Source organism: Euleptes europaea, chromosome 4, assembly GCF_029931775.1.
Source record: "Euleptes europaea isolate rEulEur1 chromosome 4, rEulEur1.hap1, whole genome shotgun sequence".
Classification (NCBI taxonomy): Eukaryota; Metazoa; Chordata; class Lepidosauria; order Squamata; family Sphaerodactylidae; genus Euleptes; species Euleptes europaea.
The window spans coordinates 29,206,054-29,224,106 of NC_079315.1; the positions used below are offsets into that span (position 1 = coordinate 29,206,054).

The 18,053-nt window shown below is 45.8% G+C and overlaps 2 protein-coding genes across 2 annotated transcripts in view; one reads left to right on the forward strand and one right to left on the reverse strand.

Annotated features, from left to right (window-relative positions):
• SMC2 (structural maintenance of chromosomes 2) overlaps positions 1–18,053 on the reverse strand; it is a 180,977-nt gene that overhangs the window by 46,484 nt on the left and 116,440 nt on the right. The window lies entirely within an intron of this gene.
• PTGR1 (prostaglandin reductase 1) overlaps positions 13,183–18,053 on the forward strand; it is a 36,997-nt gene continuing 32,126 nt past the window's right edge. The window contains exons 1-2 of the mRNA XM_056848056.1: positions 13,183–13,295; positions 17,292–17,337. Of these exons, the coding sequence (XP_056704034.1) occupies positions 13,190–13,295; positions 17,292–17,337 (152 nt within the window). The 5' untranslated portion in view covers positions 13,183–13,189. The remainder of the gene's footprint in view (positions 13,296–17,291; positions 17,338–18,053) is intronic.

Consider the following 18,053-nt stretch of genomic DNA (forward strand, 5'->3'; position numbering starts at 1 on the left):
GTAACTGGAGCCGGAAAGCGACAGGGTTGACCTGTTCCACAATAGAGAAGGGGCCAATGAAATGAGCACTTAACTTGCGGGAGCGTCCTGGATAGCGAAGGTATCGGGTAGATTACCAGACGCGATCTCCAGGTTTGAGCATTGGGCCTTCTTGACGTTTAGTATTTGCAGCTGCTTTGTAGGTGTCTTTCGCCCATTGGAGCTGTTCTTGCAGTAGATTCTGTAGCGCTTGCAATTCTTGTAAGCGAGTCTCCACGGCAGGGACATTGGTAGGTGGGAGGCTTGCCGGGAAATACCGGGGATTGTACCCGTAGTTTGCGACAGAGTCTTCTGCGTAGACGAGTGTACTGCGTTGTTATAAGCGAACTCTGCAAGCGGCAGCACCGTAGCCCAGTTGTCTTGCTGGTAACTTGTATAACACCGGAGGTATTGTTCTAAAGTGGTGTTAGTTTGCTCCATTTGGCCATCAGATTGGGGGTGGTATGCAGAGGATAGATGAACTTGGGTGTCGAGACACGAGTGGAAGGCTTTCCAGGACCGGGAGGTAAACTGAGAACCTATGTCAGATATGACATGGGCTGGGAGCCCATGTAACCGGAAGATGTGCTGGATATATAGCTGAGCCGTTTCCTGGGCTGATGGAAGCTTTGGACAAGGAATGAAATGGGCCATCTTGGTGAGGAGATCCATGACTACCATTATACAGGTATATCCCAGGGATCGGGGTAATTCAGTGATAAAGTCCATGGAGATGGTGTCCCATGGACCAGCAGGTACTGGTAGGGGTTGCAGCAGCCCGGTGGGTTTCCCCGGAATATGTTTAGCTCGACGACGTGTATCACAAGAGCTGATGTAACGGGCTATGTCTGCACGCACCCGGGGCCACCAGAATTCACGGGTTAACAGGTGCAGGGTTTTATGCTGCCCAAAATGTCCTGCGGGGCAAGCATCGTGGGATAGTCGAAGGACCTGGGTTCGTAGGGGCCCAGCTGGTATGTAGAGGCGCCCCCGGTGTAGTAGCAGTCCTGCCTGAGTAGTGAAGTCTGAGGAGGGTTTCTCTTGGAGCTCCCGAAGGCGTTGTTGAGCCCATGGATCGTTGGCCTGGTGGGTCCGAATATTTTCAGTCAAGTCGAGGTGATCTGTAGCGGCGAAGACCGACGGTGGCAGAATGGTACCAACAGGCCGATCTTGAGTGGGCGATGGAGTGTATTCTGGTTTCCGAGACAACGCGTCTGCTTTACTGTTTTGGTGGTGAGGGATGTATGAGATTTGGAAGTCAAAACGGGAAAAGAATAGAGACCACCGGATCTGACGCTGGTTCAAACACCGAGTAGTCTGGAGGTGTTCCAATTACGGTGATCGGTCAGCACCTGAACTGGGTGCCGTGCCCCTTTGAGGTGGTGTCTCCATACTTCAAAGGCGACTTTAATGGCCAGTAGCTCCCGTTCCCAAATTGTGTAGTTCCGCTCTGCCGCCGTTAATTGTCGGGAGTAATAGGCACACGGCTGCCAGGGTTGAGAGGGATCGTCCCTCTGAGATAGCACTGCTCCCAGGCCCACGTTGGAGGCATCTGCCTCCACGAGGAAGGGCAACTGGGGGTCTGGGTATCTGAGGAGTGGCCCTGTGGTGAAACAAGTTTTTAAGGTCTGAAAGGCCTTTTCAGCCTCGGCAGTCCATTCAAACGGTTCTTTAGGGCGGAGGAGTCTAGTCAATGGTACCGCCAGGTCTGCGTAGGCTGGAATGAACTGTCGGTAGTAGTTGGAAAAACCAAGGAACCGTTGTAGATCTTTGCGGTTGCGAGGGGCATGCCAATCCTGAACTGCCGTCACTTTGCTTGGATCCATCCTTATTCCCTGAGGTGAGACAATGTGCCCTCAGAATTCGACAGTCAGAGAAACAGTCACTAAACTGCAAAATCACAAAGCTTTATGGTAATAAAGCATAAAACAACGCAAAGATACGCCCAGTATCTGTTGCAAACATGGACAGTGTCCAAAATCATACAAATACAAATAAACAGTGAGCACAGTGTATGCAGTCCTAAAACAATGACTAGGAAAACGTCCTTCTCCCACGGAGGTTAGACGACCATTCAAGAGGTAAGGTGATGCAAAATTCAATTGTCAACAGAATTCCGGTTCCTTTTCTGTTTCGGCTTAACCACAGCCTTCCTCAGGGCCCAAGAAAGGTAGCGTGACCAAGGGGAGGGAGGGTTTTATTTCCCCCTTCCCCTCAAACGTCGCAGAGTCTGATTGGTATTTGCCATGTCTGTCAAAGAGTTTACTTGTTTAGTCTACCCCCAGATCAACTTGATAGAGTCCTTGCCGCCTTATCTGATGTCTTAACAGAAAAGTTTTTATAGAATGGGGGGGAGGTGCGGATTTCCCAGTTGATTCTGCCAATCAGTTCAACCTTCTATTCCCGGTAAGATCAAAAGAGTTCTTGTTACTCACTTAGATTTCGGAGGGTGAGGTTTGTCTTCATTAAAATAGTTGATAAGATGGTTATAGGTAACGGAGGTCCAAGCCTAATGCCAAAGAAAACGTGGCGATGCAATCTCCTCTCAATGCCAGCGGGGACAAACATCCATACCTCCAGGGGGGCTTAAAAAGTTCCCTCGGAGAGTATGGGAGTCACACCGCTTTCTTCGGGCTGCAGAGGAATTCCTGCATCCCGGTCCACTATTTAGGACCAGGTTGGTGTGCTAAAAGCACACCAATTCAAAGCATATCTTGGATTCCCTTGGGAGCTCTCCCTAGGGACAACTGCTTGGAACCAGCTCGTTACCGGAAGTCAACCACAGCTCAGTTCTTATGAAGTTGTGAGCTGTGGCTCACGAGAGCTCATACCCTTCCAGAAAATTTTTCTTATGCCCTTAGTAAGCCCCCATGCACACTTAAACTGGGCAAAACCTGTCATGCAAAAGTGAGCTGTGGCTGTCGCAAGCTCATGCCCTGCCAGAAAATATGTTTGTTAGCCTTTAATAAGCCCCCGTGCACAGGTAACCTGTGCATCTGTAGAGGGGCAAATCCAAGGCAAAACCATCCGTAAAGAAAAGTAAAGGAAAAGAGAAGTAAACTTCCCCTGCTGTGGTGAGAATTCTTTGAATTATTTTATATTAAAAATATAAGTTTGGGTTAATAAGAACCAATTTTATTAATCTGTGGCTTAGAAGCCATATGAAGACCTGACTTTTAGCTGACCCCAGCTTCAAATTAAGGCCTCTGATCTTAGAGAAAATTGCAGGCTAGGTGCTAGTTACCCAAAGGCACACTAGGGTGCTTGTAATCATTTTCAGGAAGGGAACGGACATCTGGACCGGCAACAATCTATCCACTAGATTGGGGGAAATTGTTAATGTACACAGACTTCACAGACAAATAATTGTCAGAGATTCCGTTAACTAAGTAACATACTGGGAACAGAAACTTCAAAGCAAGATATGGCAAGCTCATCTCCGGGAGAGCTTGTAAGGAGGGCTGTTGTAAAACTCTTTCTCTCACGGTTTAGCCTATAAAAATGAAACCAAGATATCCAGTCTTTGTCCTCCCAGGGGAGAGACCATGGCCCCATTGCCATTCCTGTCTCTTCCTTGGAACGACCTCAGATCTCTGGCTAACTGTCTGTCTGCCAGTGTGTGTGCTGTCATATATATATTCAGTTAAGTATTGCTTTCTCTCTTTGCTTTATATTTCCTTGTAAGTATAATAAAGCTGCATGATTTACTTTATACGTTTGTTGTACTGTTTTAAAAGTGTTTAGTGTGCAAGATCTATCTTTTCCTATCAAACTCTAACTCTTGCTCTGGTAAGTAGCAGGCGGAGAGACTCTAAGCAGCAGGCAGAGAAGACCAAAAAAAAAATAAAAGAGCTCAAGGGAGAGAACTTGAAAAATTCTCCCAACACCTGCGAGCTGAAAATGTCGACCTCTGCAAGTAGAGGGACTGCTCAGGGATCCAAATGATTGTGCTTCAGAAATAAGAGGCATTTTGAGGTGGAAGTAACTGGTCATAACTTCTGGTTGGTTTGTGGTCTATTGGACAGCTGCGTAAGACAAGAAAACTTTCCCCAAAATTCTATCCCATTGGCTATTCTTGGAGTGGAGAGCTTTTAAAATTTCCATTGGTAATGTCTGGGTAACCCACTGAACATTCAGTTCTACACCCCTTGAGTTCCCCACACTAGTCAGGGGCAACTCAGTACAGTGTTTTTCAATTTTGTTTTGGGCAACAAATTTCGGCTGTTTAATCAGGTTTGTAAAGCAGAAGTCACAGCTCTGATTGAAACTGGGTGGAAAATTACTGTGTCGTTTCCCCCCCAAAAAAGAAGGCAATGTCTGTGAGAATTTCCCAAAAGCCCCCCAGTGTCTGCAAAGGCAGAACCTAAAATGTTTTCCAAAAAAGACATGCATGTGATTAATCCGCCTTGAATTCAATTTTATTGCAATTCCAGAGTTACAACAGAATGGAGAAAACGTACATTCAAGTTTCTGGTGTTTTGCTCCTTATCACACTTGCACCCCACTTGCCATCTAGGAAGTATAACGCTTCATACGCTGAGTTGTTGTACCCTAACAACAACCTTCATAAGGTCACATTTGCAATGGCTGAACTGGTCTATTGGGGGGGTGGCAAACAAGGGTGATGAGGTTGTAAGGCATGATCCTCACACCCAATGGAGTAAGCGGGCGTTCTGGATGGCAGCAACATACAACCACCTGTACACGTTTACCCACAGACCGCAATCCTAACTGTATGACCATGGCAAAGAGGGCAAGGGGGGGGGGGAAATGCGACAATTTCGAGTCAGTGCCCGTCCGGAGGAGTGTTGTCAAATCACAAGAGAGGCAGTGACATCTAGAGGCCAGACGGAGTGAAGCAGCATCATGGGCAAAGTGGGCGGGGTTGGGCTGGATTGGGGTGGAGAGTCACCAGCGGGATGGAAGGGGGAGAACAAGGGAACAGAGGAAAGCGGTGCATAATACTGCGGAGTTTACCTCATGAAAAATCGAAACTGCTTAGGGATGGAGTGGGAAGGTCCGCTGTCATGAAAAACAGATTTAAACTGTTTTTTTTTTTTTTTGCTCCCATGGCAAAAGAGAAGCAAAATCTACTGTGAAAAAAGCCCCTATCAGTTGGTTTGAATTTTCTGTGGTTTCCCCCTGGGTTTTCCGGCTGCACTTTTTGTGCAAAGTCTTTTCCTGGACTGATCTAGATTGACTGTATTGCTAACATGGAACCTCTTCATTCAATTTTTTTTCCCTGGCTGCCCATTAAAAAAAAAAACACGCCCACGCCATCATCCCCTTTCCAAATCCACCCTCTGTGCACCACTTTTCTACTTCCCCTTTGCCAAAAGATTAATTTAAAAAAATGCAATTCTGATAGAGTTATATCACTGGGTTTTTAAAAAATGTTAACAGCATTATAACACTGAAACATGGCATTATGGCTAATGTTTCTGTTTACTTAGTTTGCCACAATTGTATTCAAGGCTGTGCCTTGGATTTTGACTTTTGATTTGGAATGGTATTCAATAGCATTCAACATACATGCTTTTTCCTTATGATTTTGCAATTATAATGCCCCTTCTTCTTCCAGAGACTAGAGCCAGCGTGGTGTAGTGGTTAACAGTGGTGGTTTGGAGCAGTGGACTCTAATCTGGAGAACCGGGTTTGATTCCCCACTTCTCCACATGAGCAGTGGAGGCTAATCTGGTGAACCAGGTTGGTTTCCCCACTCCTTCACGTGAAGCCAGCTGGGTGACCTTGGGCTAGTCACAGTTCTCTTAGAGCTCTCTCAGCCTCACCTACTTCACAGGGTGTCTGTTGTGGGTGGGGAAGGGAAGGTGATTGTAAGCCGGTTTGAGTCTCCCTTAAGTGGTAGAGGAAGTCGGCATATAAAAACCAACTCTTCTTAGTTGTAGTTCTTGTACTTTGTTGAATGTTTCTCTTCTGGTCATGTATTTTGGATGGTGCTTTGGTGCTTCTGTGTCAATTTTCAGCAGAGGTTCCTCCCCTTTGCTCGGCCAGTGATTTTTATTTTTTAAAAATTATTGGGAGGGGGGGTCGCAGTAACACTATTGCAGAAATATTGGTATGTGAACAAAATACAGACTACTTTTTCAATGGAACTTTCCCACAGATTTCTTCCTCCAAACAATTCCATTTTGGTGGCCATTTTGTTTAGGAAAGTGTATTTTGGCTGGGTTAATTCCGGCTTTTTACTATTTCCAGCGATTCTTAAGCATGAGGGCTGATCGTCAACCGATCAGAGAATCACTGCATGACAAGACTGTAGCGAATTATGGTGGAAAGAGAAACATTCTCCAATCAGACAGCTGGAAGTGGGTGGTGAACTTGGATGGCGGAGGGACCACTGTCCCTCAAAATGACTAGAGCTGCCATTTTCTGTTCCTTGGAAGATTGGCACGCATAACGATGAAGATATCTTCTCATAACAAGACCAATAGTGGCAGGAGGGTTTCCTGGTGTCAGAGGGTAACTCATGATCTACCGTCCTTCTAGGACCGTGTTGGCGAACCTATGGCACGGGTGCCACTTCCGGCACGCGTAGCCCTTTCTGCCGGCACGCACGGTTCCTCCAAGCCGCTGGCCTTTCCGGCTCTGCCCCGCCCCGGATGGGGAAGGCTGTAGCCCAGGGGTGGGGAACCTCCGACATCATTGGCGGTGGCCCCCGGACTCTCCCACAGAAGCTGCCGCCATTGCCGCCGCTGGAGCGTGCGCGGCCGGCCAGGCGGGTGGGAGAGCGGGGAACAGAAGCCGAGCGCTCACACTCGGCATGGCCGGCGGCTTCTCCGGCGCCCTCTGGGCCTGTGCGGGCGGAGGGGCATGGCTGGTCGGTGGGTGCGAAGGAGGCGCCCTCTGCCCCACCCTGCTCGCCTCTCACAAGCCTGCCACCGCGCCCCACCGAGTGGCAAATCCAAGGCAAAACCTCCCATGCATAAATGGCCTCTTTCTTTTTCTGTCTCCCTCTGTCCTTTTCTTTTTCTCCCTTGCTCCATTTCTTTCTCCCTTTCTCTCTCTTTTTCTTTCTTTCTCTCCCTCCCTTCCTTCCCCCCTCCCTTCCCTTCTTTCCTTCCTTCCTTCCTTCTTTCCCTCCAGCGGCTTCTCCGGCACCCTCTGGGTCTGTGTGGGCGGAGGGGCGTGCAATCCTATTCCACCTTTGAAGTGCCCACAAGCTATCCTCCAAACACCTTTCCATTTGTCTTGATATGTAGAGAGAAAACACTAAGGAACTAGTTGCCAATCTCCAGGTACTAGCTGGAGATCTGCTATTACAGGTGATCTCCAACCAATAGAGATCAGTTCCCCTGGAAAAAATTGCCACTTTGGCAATTGGACTCTATGGCACTGAAGTCCTTCCCCAAACCCCGCCCTCCTCAGGCGCCACCCCAAAACCTCCCACTCATGATGAAGAGGAACTTGGCAACCCTAGCCTCTCCCTCTGGGCCCCCTCTGGGGGTGGCATTCAGGTTAAATTGCTGCATTGGCACTCGGCGATAAATAAGTGGGTTTTTGGTTGCAGTTTGGGCACTCGGTCTCTAAAAGGTTCGCCATCACTGTTCTAGGAGAAGGTGTGGGAGGCATTGATGTCCTGCCACAGGAGCATCAACTTTTCAAGAAGGTTTCAGAGCAGATGTGCTCCATGGGCCACACCCTCTCTTGCAAAATGCAAAAGGTGCACTGGGTGCCGTACATTATGGGTGATGCAAGATAGCCATGAAAACCCTGCTTGCCATGGTGGAAGTTCACCTGAACTCTGTTGTGTACTTGAGGTAGCTACAGAGAGCCACGTGAACATGTACATTTGCTTTTCAAAAGTTTAGTTGAACTCATAATATCTCCACCATTACTTGTCTTCCTTTTCTCTCCCATTCTTTTACTCTTTTTTAAAAATGCAGTTCTCAGTGTAAACTTTCATGGTTTCCATTGTCAAGGATTTCAGTTCTTGACATAGGAGAGTCAGGAAAGGTTATTTCCTGGAACAGATAGTGGCTGTATGTCCTAGTTTCCCAGCTGCTCTTTCATTGGGCAGCTTTTACTTGTAGTTTTGCAAGGAATTCAGCAGGTGGCAATGGAGACAGCCTGCAAGTTATATATAAGAGGATACAGGAAATGTCTCCAAACTCGGAAGAAGTGAAACGGAGTAACTTTGCTTTCCTTGCCGCCAGGCAGAATCCACAGACTGTTGAACAGGTTAGAGGCGACTAGAGGTAAGTAGGCAGCAGGAGCTGAGAGGCATGACATTATCTGGCATGCAAACCATTTCAGTCTTGCCATTTTTTTGTACTGTTCCTTTGAAACAATGTTTTACTTCGTTGTAGGTCAAAGTTCAGCCTTTGCAGTGGGAAAAAATGGGAGTCTGAATTAAATGATTTTCTTGAGCAATAATTTCTGCCAGCTGGCACCTTTCAGTGTTATTTGATTGCCTCCTTTGTGCTTATTTATGTAGGAGTTCCAGAATGACTGTTTTTTTTATTCTTTCTATTAATGAAAGGTGGTAATTTACTAGCCATGCACATTTTGTTCCAGTGGCCAGCGCTGCTATCAGGCTTTTCTTGAAGTCTCTTTTCTAAAGCCTGCCTATCATTGTACTCAGAGCAGCAAAATTTCCAGGAACCTAGCACTCAGTAAATCCAGGCCTAGTTATATTCCACAAGGGTGCAGTATCTTGTGCTTTCTAGTTTTCCCTGGGAGCAAGATGGAAGATGCAATGTTGGAACAGGAAAAGGACAGTTTTTAAGGCTAGGGAAACGGGTTGTACAGAATCTTGCATCATCTGTAGTTTATCAGAGGAGGTTGCCTGATCTGAAACCAGCGTAGTATAGTGGTTAAGAGCAGTGGTTTGGAGCGGTGGACTCTGATCTGGAGAACCAGGTTTGATTCCCCACTCCTCCACATGAGCTGAGGACACTAATCTGGTGAACTGGATGTGTTTCCGCACTCCTACACATGAAGCCAGCTGGGTGACCTTAGGCTAGTCACAACTCTCTCAGCCCCACCTACCTCACAGGGTGTCTGTTGTGGGGAGGGGAAGGTGATTGTAAGCTGGTTTGATTCTCAAGTGGGAGAGAAAGTTGGCATATAAAAACCAACTCCTCCTCCTCCTCTTTTTCCTTTTCTTCTTCAAGTTTTGATGAATATGTGACTACCATCAACCTTTAAGGGTATTTTCATCTACCTGGCTTAAATTAGGCCATTTTTGCAGGGCTGTTTCCTCGTGGTCAACCCCACCAACTGCTTTGGAGCTTCCTTTTGATTATGCATGCCTTTCCCGACCGTCACAGATTGCCTCGTACTCCCTGAGAGTTTCTGCGCGTTTTGCCTGCATTTTCCAGATTCTGGCTTAAACAGCATCTGGAAAACATGGGCAAAATGTGTGGAAATGTGTGGGGAGAGCAAGGTGACCTCTGATGGTCGGGAAAGGCATGCATGATCAAAAGGAAGCCCCGAAGCAGTCGGTGGGGTGACTACGAGGGAAACAGCCTTGCATAAATGGCATGTGTGTTTGTGTTTGATTTCAGCTCGGACTTAAATGTAAAATGTCTGTTAGTTAGAATGTTCTTTGAGATCTCTCCTGTAGCCTTTCCCACATCAAGGACACTCACAGCAGGTTTAACATTCTTGATTTGAAATGGAAGTATGTGGTTTTATACTGAATATAAATGAATTATAATGGTGTCAGGCTTTCAAGAATGAGCAAAGGAGCAGCATTTTGGAGGGCGTTTTGGTCTGCAGTGTGGGGAAACCAGAGAATTCTCGCTCAGCAGGTGGAAATTCCTTTCATCAGTCATTGAAGTGCAGGATCCAACCCAGCTTCCCTGCCTCACAACAGCAATTTGTAACATAGCAGTATGTTAGGCTAAGGGCGACTGCTCAAGGCGGAATTCAAATCCAGTTTTCCCTGGTCCTAGTTCAGCATTGTAACCACTAAACCCACTGGCTCCTCATTCTTAGTATGACATTTCTGCTATTTTATTTATTTACTTCATTTATAGTCTGCCTTTCTCCCCAAATGGGGACACAGAGCAGCTTACGTTGTTATCCTCTCCTCCATTTCATCCTCACAAGATAGGTTAAGTAGGCTGATAGTGCATGAATGGCCCAAGGTCGCCGAGAAGGTTCTGTGGCAAAGCGGGATTAGAACCTGGGTCTCCCAAATCCTAGTCTGACACTATAGTCACTATACGAAACTGGCTATCTGAAATACTTTAAAATGCATGTGTTCTCAGGGCAGCATAAGAATTTTAAAGCCACTGTGCTTAAAATGTCACTTCTTCACCCTGAGTGTTGCCAGAGGCAGCAGGGATGCGGGAATGGGGGTGCAGCAAACAGGGAAAAAATGTTTTTAAAATGTAGCCTCATGTACTTACCAGTAATTCCTATTGGAAGCGACAAAGATTTAGTCTAGGAATCACCAGATACTTTGTGGTAAAGCCATAGTTTCTGGCAATCCCTAGAGCAACGCTTTGTCACTTCTGGTAAGAACTTCCAGTAATTACACTAGGCTGCCTTTTAAAAAAAAATTCTCCCACCAACTCTCCAGGTAGTGGTGGGCAAAGGGACCTGGTGTGGGTGATCCCCCGCCCCCACCAGGGGCTTGGCAGCTCTAAAAGATAGGGAAATCAGAGAATTAATAAGTAAATCTTTAAGATGGTGTGATCTAAGTTCTGAATCACCTTAATTCATAATCAGCACGATTGATAAGTAATGTTACAGACAATACATGGGTGAATAAATATTGTGCATGGGAGTCTATTCCAGTGCAACTTGTTTGCTCTCAATCTCTGATAAAAAAATGGGCTTTCCTGCCAGTTGTCTGTGAATTGTGCTTTTGAGTATCAGCAGTTAGAATAAGGCTGGTTTGATTTTTAAGAGAACTATCTGTGTCGGGCTTATCCCTGCTTGCAGACTGCTGCCTCTTAGGACCAAACCAATTGATGAGATTGGCAGTCCAGTGTATAGAGATGTTTTCTGCACCTGAAAGTGGCCCATAGAGCTGCTGTTCACCTCATTGGTCTTCGTACAGGTGCCAACCTCTGCCTCACTGGCAGATCTCAAAGATCAGGAGAGTTCATAGAGTTCCAATCTCAGAAGAAGAAAAGTAAATGTATTGTTCTCGAATGGCATTCATATTTTTGTTTCTTCTCAGGGGTGTGATTTGTAACTATTGGCCTTGGAAATCAACCTCCTGCAATATGGTTGTGATAAGGCCGTAGACGCCCGAAAAGCTGTTGACAAAGGGCTGAGTCACTGTAGACACTTCCCATTTCTGTTTACAATTTCAATCTTATCTTACAATCATTTCCCTCCTTTTCTTTGCCACGAGAGAGAGAAGGAAGGTAACTTTGCCCAGCAGTACTTGCTTGAAATGAAGGGAAGATCTACAGGTTACATATAAAATGTGTGTAACTGATGTTAAGGCTGAGGTGATAGAGGCACTAATGGCTAAGGCCGAGGTCTCATGTGACTTCTTACAAGCCAATTCTGCCTTTCTATCTGCTGGGTCTTTAATGGAGACTAGACCTTCCTCAGTGACCAAATCAGAGGAATGTAGGGCAGGAACAGGATTCTCCATTAGGGGGACTTTCAGCAATTCTATGGTGTTAATTGCCAGATTATAAAAATTGTTGGTAATCCGAGGAAACTGTTGGCCGGCCATCGGTTTTTCCCATTCTGCCTTCAGCAGGGTTAGGAAGTAATCCGGCACAGGCACTACCCTCTCCGGGCAATCATGCATGTGAAAGAATTCCTTAGAGCCCTTCTTTTTCTCGGGGAGGGGGTGGGGGTCAGAATCTTCAGAACGATCTAGGGCTGCTAAGGTCTTAGAGAGATGGAATTGGAAATCCTCTACATCAAAGTAACTGATGACTTCTAACTTTAATTTTGCAGAATATGAAAATTGTGTTTTATTTTCTGACATTTTTGAGGGCTTGGGCTAACGCAGTGTAATAACGCCAAAACGCTACCCCCGCAACGTTAATGACATTAATCAAAGGTGGAATTGGAGCAGACTTTGGCAGGAAGAGGATTAGCCGTCGTCGCAGGGGTCTCAGCTGAGGAGGTCTCCTCGGCCTCACACCACTCACAGGGGTCAGAGCTCTCCTCCTCTAAGCTTGCCAGCTTGGTTGCTCTCTGGAGGCATCCAGATCGATTTGGCCAGCCTCCTCCTTGGCCTCCAACCCCTCGGCTTTATTAGCGAGCCTCTCTCTCTTCCCGCCCACCCAGCCAATCCGTGCTTGCCCCAAGGCCATAGAGGAAGCCTCCCTGCTCTCCCAGGCTCTCTTCTTTCAGAGAGCCCACGTGAGGTCGCGCTCCCCGTCGTTGCCTCGCCCTTGCCCTTCTGCCCTCCCTGGGTTGTGGTGACCCTCTTCAGGCCGCTTTTCTTCGCCCGGACTTTCCAGCTGGCTCTCCAGGCCCTCCCCGCCCGTCAGCTGTCGGGCGAGGTGGACGGTGACCATCTGAAGGCTGGACACCGGCTGGCAGGGTGTCCAGGCTCTTCCCCACCTCTCTTCCCTATCCGTCAGCTGACGTGTGGGGCCAGCGGCAATGTCTTCAGGCGCCGGTTTGTTTTCCGGGCTGAGGTGGGTTGGCAGCGTCCGGCCGTTGCTCCGCTCGTCTTTCCCCAGGAAAGGAGGTTCCTTGGTCCCCTCTTTCCCCAGGTGGGTGTGCCTGAGCATGAGTGCAGCCCCTGTGCATTCTGTGTATAAGGTGACCCCCAACTTTTTACTGATTTTTTAAAGGAAAAAACATCGTCGTATACACGGGAAAATACGGTAATTGCAGATTGCACAGTAGTAGCACAATCTCCTTTTCAGTGATGCAGTATGCCATTGAAAACATATATTTGATCTTTGATTCAGTTGTCTCCATATTAGTTTCTTCAAAGATATCAGGAATGTGACCATCGGTTCAGACCTTGTCAAATCTTGAAAATACCTCTAAATCAGTGGCAACACTTTATAGCTGTTCAGTGTTCAATCTTTTTCATTGTGAATAGTTTTTATGTCTGCAAAGACAATGCATTGGCAAGCAAATCTTCTTCAGGGGATGGAAAAATAAAACTTTGCCCCAAGAACCAAAAGTTCAGGAAACACTGCACTGGAGATGTTGACTTGTGCATCAGTTTATAATATTGGATGTTTTCTAACTATTCAGATATTGAAAGATGGTGCGGACAGCATCCTGGGTTCTGAAGAAGCATTTTGAGGGCTTCCCTAAACTAAGTGATTTTGAGCTCAAAGAGGCAGAATTACCAGCACTGAACAACGGAGGTAAGAGAAACATCTGTCTTATTCTGACTTTATCTTTGTATTGGGTGATTATACAAGCCCTGTGACACAGAGCAGTAAGCAGCAGTACTGCAGTCCAAGATCTGCTCACGACCTGAGTTTGATCCTGATGGAAATTGGTTTCAGTACTTCCCAGGTCGATAAATACACTATCCAGCTTGCTGGGAGAAAAGTGTAGATGACTGGGGAAGGCAATGGAAAATCACCATGTAAACATAGTCTATCTAGTAAACATTGTGGTGTGACGTCACCCCATGGGTCAGTAATGATCCAGTGCTTGCCTTTACCTATTGGGTGATTACATAAGAATAAAGCTGAGAGGCAAACCAGACTGTCTTTGTTCCACTATTAAAGGAATTCACCCCATGCAGAGTATTTGCTAGGAAAAAAACCCTGGTTGAGAGATTTTCCCATTGAACTTTTTCCAAGTAACTCTCGCGGCTGAATAAGCACATAAGGCACAGGTACAGGATGGGAGAAAGTTGGCTTGACAACAGTATGTGTGAAAGAGATCCATGGACTGACTCAAACAGGACACAGGGTCTTATTCCAAGACACTGAAATACTGGACAATTCTACCAACTATTTGGTCAGATTGCACAGAGAAGCCATTGAAATTCATAAACATCAGCACAACTTTAACAGAAGAGAGTTTAAGAATGAATAAGGCTTGGCTTCCTGTCCTGAAAACCTCCGGACTAACAAAGACTACAGTCCACAATAGCCATGCGGATTAGCTTTGGATTCCACATGTTAACCAATCACTTCAGGATACAATGGTTCCACATTAACATATCACACCCTCATTAGCACATTATCTTGATACTTACAGGACAATGATTAGCACATTACCTTTAATACTTTGCAGGACAATGACTCAGCTCAAACCCAACCCCCTTCTAACTATATATTACTCTTCCTACACACTTGACACTGAGAGACACTGTCCTTCAGTGTTACTCCTCTGAAGATGCCTGCCACAGCTGCTGGCGAAACATCAGGAAAGAATACCAAGACCACAGTCACACAGCCCAGATAACCTACAAGAACCGATGAATATCAGTGTTTGCACAAAAAGACTGCTAGCACTGTTGTAACAGATAAGATATCTCAGATAAGGAATCAGCCAGCAAGGGAAGGAACAAGTTACTGATGTTATGAGCTATACCCAGGACCTCATCTTTTTTGAACAAATGTTGATATTCATGCTCCTTTCATTTCCTTCTTTTGTTGTTTTCTATGTATAAAGTTGATAATTGTATATATTTTCTGGTTTATTGTTCATATGGCTTTAATTATGTTATTTATTTTGTGATTTTCTTGATATGATGATTACACAATTTCTTTTTTCTGCAGTTGGAGAACCTCATTTCTCTCTTTTGTTCTGGTAAACTGTGGCTGACAATCCCCCCATGCTCCCCCCCAGAGTTTATTGCCTCCTCCCCGACTCAATAGTCCAGAGGCAAAATCCAGTCTAATGCATAATGGGACCCATCTGGAGGACTGATTGAACCGGAAAGAACCAGAAGTGTGTGTGTGTGGGAGTTTTCGTCTCACTCCCTCCCCTCAAAGCATTTAATTGGTAGTTGTAAAGTCATTCAAAAGTCCCATTTATTGCGTCTACTCACTGATCAAATTGATAAGGTCTTTGTCGGTTCGTTTAATGACGTTTATTTATTTAAAGAGTCTCATTACGTTGGGTAGGGAGACGCAGTTTTCATAGGTATTTTTATCGTCGTTCAAATCTTCTCAATCAAAGTGAAAGCAAAAAGTGTCTTTTTACTCACTCTGACTTCCAAAGGTGAGGCATCTTGTTCTTTTCATAGATTCTTTGATGTTAATGGATAGAGGAAGTCAAAGCCTAAATCCAAAGAGTCGTTCATGGCATTGGTAGCCCCCTCGGTGCCATCGGGACAACTTCCAAATCTCCGAGAGGCTTAATGAAACCTCTCTCAGAGAATATGGGAGTCAAACCATTCTTGACGGCTGCAGGGGAATTACTGCTTCCCGATCCACTATTTAGAACCGGGCTGGAGTGCTTTTTTGCACCTCAAACCTAAACGACTCTTGGTGTCTCTTGGGAGCTCCCAAGAGACAATGGTGCTCGGACCAAACGCTCTACCGGAAGTCCAATAAATCATGCATGTTGACCACAACTTTCTCATGGAATATTGTTTTGAGAAAATTGACGGAACTAGTGGGACAAAGTCAAGTCAGCTGTATGAGTCTCATATTATCATTTATGTGTGTGATGCATGTTTAGTCATGCCCTGCTTTCATGCACTTTTGAGTCAAGGAATTCCAGGAAGTAACGTGAGTTGCAAAAAGAGCTTTGAGTATGTCAATCAAATGGATAATTCTGTTATAGCCATGAACTGGGTGTGGTTAGGTTCTTTGCTGCCTGACTAGGTAGGTGGTGCACCCACAACAGTGCCAGATCTCATGCAGAACAGTCACTTAGCGTAAGAAATTACATATGTAAGTGCTGTCAAATTGCAACTGATTTATGGCAATCCCAGCATGAGGCTTTCCAGGCAAGTGAGAAGCAGAAGTGGTTTGCCATTGCCTTACGCTGCAGAGTCCATCAAAGTCAGTATTATCTACTCAGACTGGAAGCAGCTGTCCAGAGTCTCAGGCGGAGAGCCAGTGTGGTGTAGTGGTTAAGAGCGGTGGTTTGGAGCGGTGGACTCTAGTCTGGAGAACCGGGTTTGATTCCTCGCTCTTCCCCATGATCGGCGGAAGCTAATCTGGTGAACCGGCTTGGTTTCCCACCCCTACACATGAAGTCAGCTGGGTGACCTTGGGCTAGTCACAGCTGTCAGAGCTCTCTCAGTCCCACCTACCTCACGGGGTGTCCGTTGTGGGGAGGAGAAGGGAAGGTGAAATTGTAAGCCGGTTTGATTCTTCCTTAAGTGGTAGAGAAAGTCAGCGTATAAAAACCAACGCTTCTTCTTTCACATCACCTACTGCGTGGTGTTTTTAACTGGAGAATTCTAGGGATTGAACCTGGGACCTTCTGCATGCCAGGCAGATGCTCTACCACTGAGCCATATCCCTTCCCTTAGTAAATCTTTTGGAGTAAGTAAAAAGGTGAAATGCGCTTTGATGTAAGATTTTATTTGTATGAAAATAATCATGTGTGCTTGCTGTGAAGAGATATGATTGTAAGAATAATCCCAGCAAGTCCCGTCCTGATGCCATCAGCGGTTTAAAAAGTGACTGGTTTCTGCATTCCCAACAAAAAGTTGGTCCAATAGAAGATTTCTTACTTCAGTATGTGTCACCTTTTGGCAACTGAATCTTAGTTGTTGGCATGTAGTCTTTTTAAAAATGCAATTGCTGCCTTTTCCCCTTTGATTATCTGAGTTCTAAGAATAGGTTTAAACTTATCAAGGATCCACAACCTTGTTGAGCCTGTGGGCACATCTGGAATTTTGAGAGTGGGTGTCAGAACAAAATGGCTGCTATGGAGGGCAAAGCTGTGATCTGGGAGATCTCTGATTCAAACTTTTATCTGCCAGTAGGTGGCTTGAGGCAAGCTACTATCAGCCTCAAAAACCCCACTTGCAATATGGGGATAATAACACTGACCTACTTTACTGGGCTGATGTTGCTTGCTGGCCAGAATCTTACCACCTCAGTCTGTTACCAAGATTGGAAGAAAAGTTTGAATGAAATCATTTAGCAAAATGGTCTAAATGGCTCTGTTGTAGGAGATGGAAATTTTAGACAACACAGTGGTATATGTGTATGGGGAGGTGTGGGTAGTCTCCATCTCTGACATCTATGTGCTACCTGAATTGGCTCATGTGCTAAATAAGCTTATGTGGTGATGTGTGCCATTGGAGATGGGGCCAGTTTGCTGGGTGTGTTGGCAGGTAAGCAGTGTTCTCTTCTGCTCGCTGCCATGTGTAGGGCTGTGACATGGGGCATTACTTCACTTAGAATTAGTCTAATTGGTCATCCTCTCCATTTCAGATGTGCTGCTTGAATCTGTGTTCTTCAGTGTTGACCCCTACATGAGGTACAATTTTGAGGAAATATATTGGAATGGGTAACTCTAAACATTTCAGTCATGTATTGTCTTGGGTCCCTCCAGTTAGCTCTCTTCTTATATAACGCTTACGTCGCTGCTGGAGTTACAGTACGTTAGGAGTTGTATTTTTCTGTAGGATTAGTGTCACCACAAGGTTAATAATCCCAGCAATTCTGCAATAGTTAATGAGTTTGTTGTACTTTCATATGATATGATCATCTAGCCATGGGTAAGGAAATTCATAATTATGTTTCTTAGGCAGTTCATGAGAGGGAGGGCACCTTGGCCATCTTCTGGGCATGGAGTAGGGGTCACTGGAGGTGTGGGGGGAGGTAGTTGTGAATTTCCTGCATTGTGAAGGGGGTTGGACTAGATGACCCTGGTGGTCCCTTCCAACTCTATGATTCGATTCTATGATTCTACTATACTGTATAGCAGTGGTTCCTGAAGTGGGCAGTACCACCCCCTGGGGGGTTACCTAAGAGGCAAGGGGGCAGCGGGGGGGGGGCGCTAGAGGTGGGGCCCCTTCAACTGTATTGTTCACTAATTTACAATAGATCAAGCTATGGCACCATGCTGGCAAATTTGGTGCAAACTATCAATTTTTTTCCAGGCTTTCAAGAGCTGGTACCACTGGATCAAGTCCATCAGTTTTGTTGAATAAATTTCAACTAAAAAGTTTTAATTTGATTTTGAATAGATGT